Source organism: Scylla paramamosain, chromosome 49 (assembly GCF_035594125.1).
Source record: "Scylla paramamosain isolate STU-SP2022 chromosome 49, ASM3559412v1, whole genome shotgun sequence".
NCBI lineage: Eukaryota > Metazoa > Arthropoda > Malacostraca > Decapoda > Portunidae > Scylla > Scylla paramamosain.
In genome coordinates this window covers 1,922,501-1,925,000 of record NC_087199.1, presented here as the reverse complement: position 1 = coordinate 1,925,000, position 2,500 = coordinate 1,922,501, and the positions used below count along the sequence as shown (strand labels likewise).

General features: G+C 40.1%; 1 protein-coding gene across 1 annotated transcript in view; it reads right to left on the bottom strand.

Annotated features, from left to right (window-relative positions):
- Positions 1–2,500, bottom strand: part of LOC135095569 (zinc finger protein 436-like) — a 10,501-nt gene that overhangs the window by 4,752 nt on the left and 3,249 nt on the right. Inside the window, exon 2 of the mRNA XM_063996467.1 lies at positions 1–1,007. This exon is cut by the window's left edge and continues 4,752 nt beyond it. Coding sequence (XP_063852537.1) covers positions 1–16 — 16 coding nt within the window. The 5' untranslated portion in view covers positions 17–1,007. The remainder of the gene's footprint in view (positions 1,008–2,500) is intronic.

Sequence of the window (2,500 nt, the reverse complement as noted above, 5' to 3'; positions counted from 1 at the left end):
TTTGTTTACCTTTCATCTTCCTCTCCCAAGGGCGCCGTGAAGAAAACGGGGATCAGGTACGAGGGGTGACTTAAATATTTCGTTTTCTCTTTTTATGATAGAAAATGGAAGCTGGTTTGTTTTTTCCTTGAGTTCCTTTGGGTTTTTCGATGTTACTGACTAGGGTTCAGTGGTTCACGAGTGGTTCGAGACACGGGTTCGACTTTTTACAGGTGAACCACAGTGAGAGTGAACCAGGTATTGACTAGTGGTTCAGTGGTTCAGGGGTGTTTCGATACATTGGGTTCAGGGTTCGGAACTTTACAAACGAGACAGATTCGAACCCAGGAAACGAAAGTGAACCAGAATAGGAGAATCCAGAGAGAACCAGGTCTTGACTAGTGGTTCAGTGGTTCAGTGGTTCAGGAGTGTTTCGCTACATGGGGTTCAGGGTTCGGAACTTCACAAACGAGACAGATTCGAACCGGGAACCGAAAGTGAACCAATAAACAAGAACCGAGACAGTGAACCAAGATAGGGAATGAAAAATAAACCGTGTCAATGAGTCGGTTTATGAGACAATGAATGAATGAATGAAGCAGTTAGTGAACCAGTGAATGAACCAGTGAGAGAACCAGTGACTGAAACACAGACACACTCAAACACAGCCGTTCTAAATTATAATATGGCACTTAAAATCGAACATATGGCACGCACACACGCACGCACGCACACACACGCATACAAACGCTTCGAAACACACTTAAATGAAGCTATTAGTGTTTCGAAGCGTAAATGAAGCCCAAACCAAGCTTCCTTCGGGTTCTCAGCTTCTTCCTTATAGCTTCGAAAGTCCAGAAGGTCAGGACAATTGTAGTAGCAGCTGTAGTTGTAGTTAAGTTATAATCACCACCACCATCACCACCACCAGTACTACTACTACCACCACCACCACCACCAAGGGAAGGCAAGACTGCGGTTGTTGTTGTGGTTGTTGTTGTTGTTGTAGTGGTTATAGAGGACAGCACCTGTAGAAAGGGGGAGGGGGAGACCAAGAGACCAGTGAAACCCATGTTCGAGACCCAAGCATGTGAGAGAGAGAGAGAGAGAGAGAGAGAGAGAGAGAGAGAGAGAGAGAGAGAGAGAGAGAGAGAGAGAGAGAGAGAGAGAGAGAGAGTTAAATAGTGCAAAAAATAACAGAGAGAGAGAGAGAGAGAGAGAGAGAGAGTTAAATAGTGCAAAAAATGAGAGAGAGAGAGAGAGAGAGAGAGAGAGAGAGAGAGAGAGAGAGAGAGAGAGAGAGAGAGAGAGAGAGAGAGTAAGCAGGCCTCTACACCTTCTCCTGTAACATGCTAGAGTACTCGGCTTATCACTACTAACAAACAAACAAACAAACAAACAAACAAACAAACAAACATAAACAATGAAACAAATAAACAAATGAACACAAACAATGAACAAATAAGACAGACAAAACAAAAGGAGAGATAAATAAACAGATAGACAGATAGATAGACAGATAGATAGATAGAGAGATAAATAGACAGACAGACAGACAGACAGACAGACAGACAGACACATGGCCATTTTGTAACAACCCAAAAGAAAACGAAGAAAAATAAAATAGAAGAGAAGAAAACGTGAAAATATGAAAAGAAAACGGAAAAGACATAGCAATTTGTGAAGAAAGACGAAAAAATCAAGAAAGACTAGAACGATTTAGAAGGAAAAAGAAAGAAAAGAAGAAAATATGGGAATTTGAGAAAACGAAAGAGAAAAATTGAAAAAGCACAGAAATAACAACAATAATAATAATAATAATAATAATAATAATAATAATAATAATAATAATAATAATAATAAGCCGAGTTACTCTTATTATATTGGTTAGTAGGGGAAACTTAATTATCTATGTTGTCAATCACATCATGCTGCTTGTACTGGTAATGCTACACCTCGCTCCTTGACACCTGTGACGTGTGTGCGTGTGTGTGTTGCACTCTCTCTCTCTCTCTCTCTCTCTCTCTCTCTCTCTCTCTCTCTCTCTCTCTCTCTCTCTCTCTGCATTATTTTATTTTTAGATTTTCATAAGTGTATTCGTGTTCTCTCTCTCTCTCTCTCTCTCTCTCTCTCTCTCTCTCTCTCTCTCTCTCTCTCTCTCTCTCTCTCTCTCTCTCTCTCTCTCTCTCTTCTTGATTTGAAAAGATGCATAAAGTTAAATTAGTAACTGATTCATTTTTATTTTCATTCATTTCCATTATTTTTATTTCTCATTATCTTTATTTCTTTAACGTTTTCTTTTTTGTATTCATTTTCTTTGTCTTGTCTTTAATTTGTTCATGTATTTAAATTTTCCTTCCCGCCCGTGCCCGGATGAGGCGTGGCTCCTCCAGGCAGGACTACACACACTCAGCCACACGTGTGCTCACCAAGGCTGTTGACCTCACCCAACCTGACCCAACCTAACCTAACCCAATCTAATCTAACCTAACCTAACCTAATCTAACCTAAACTAATCTAA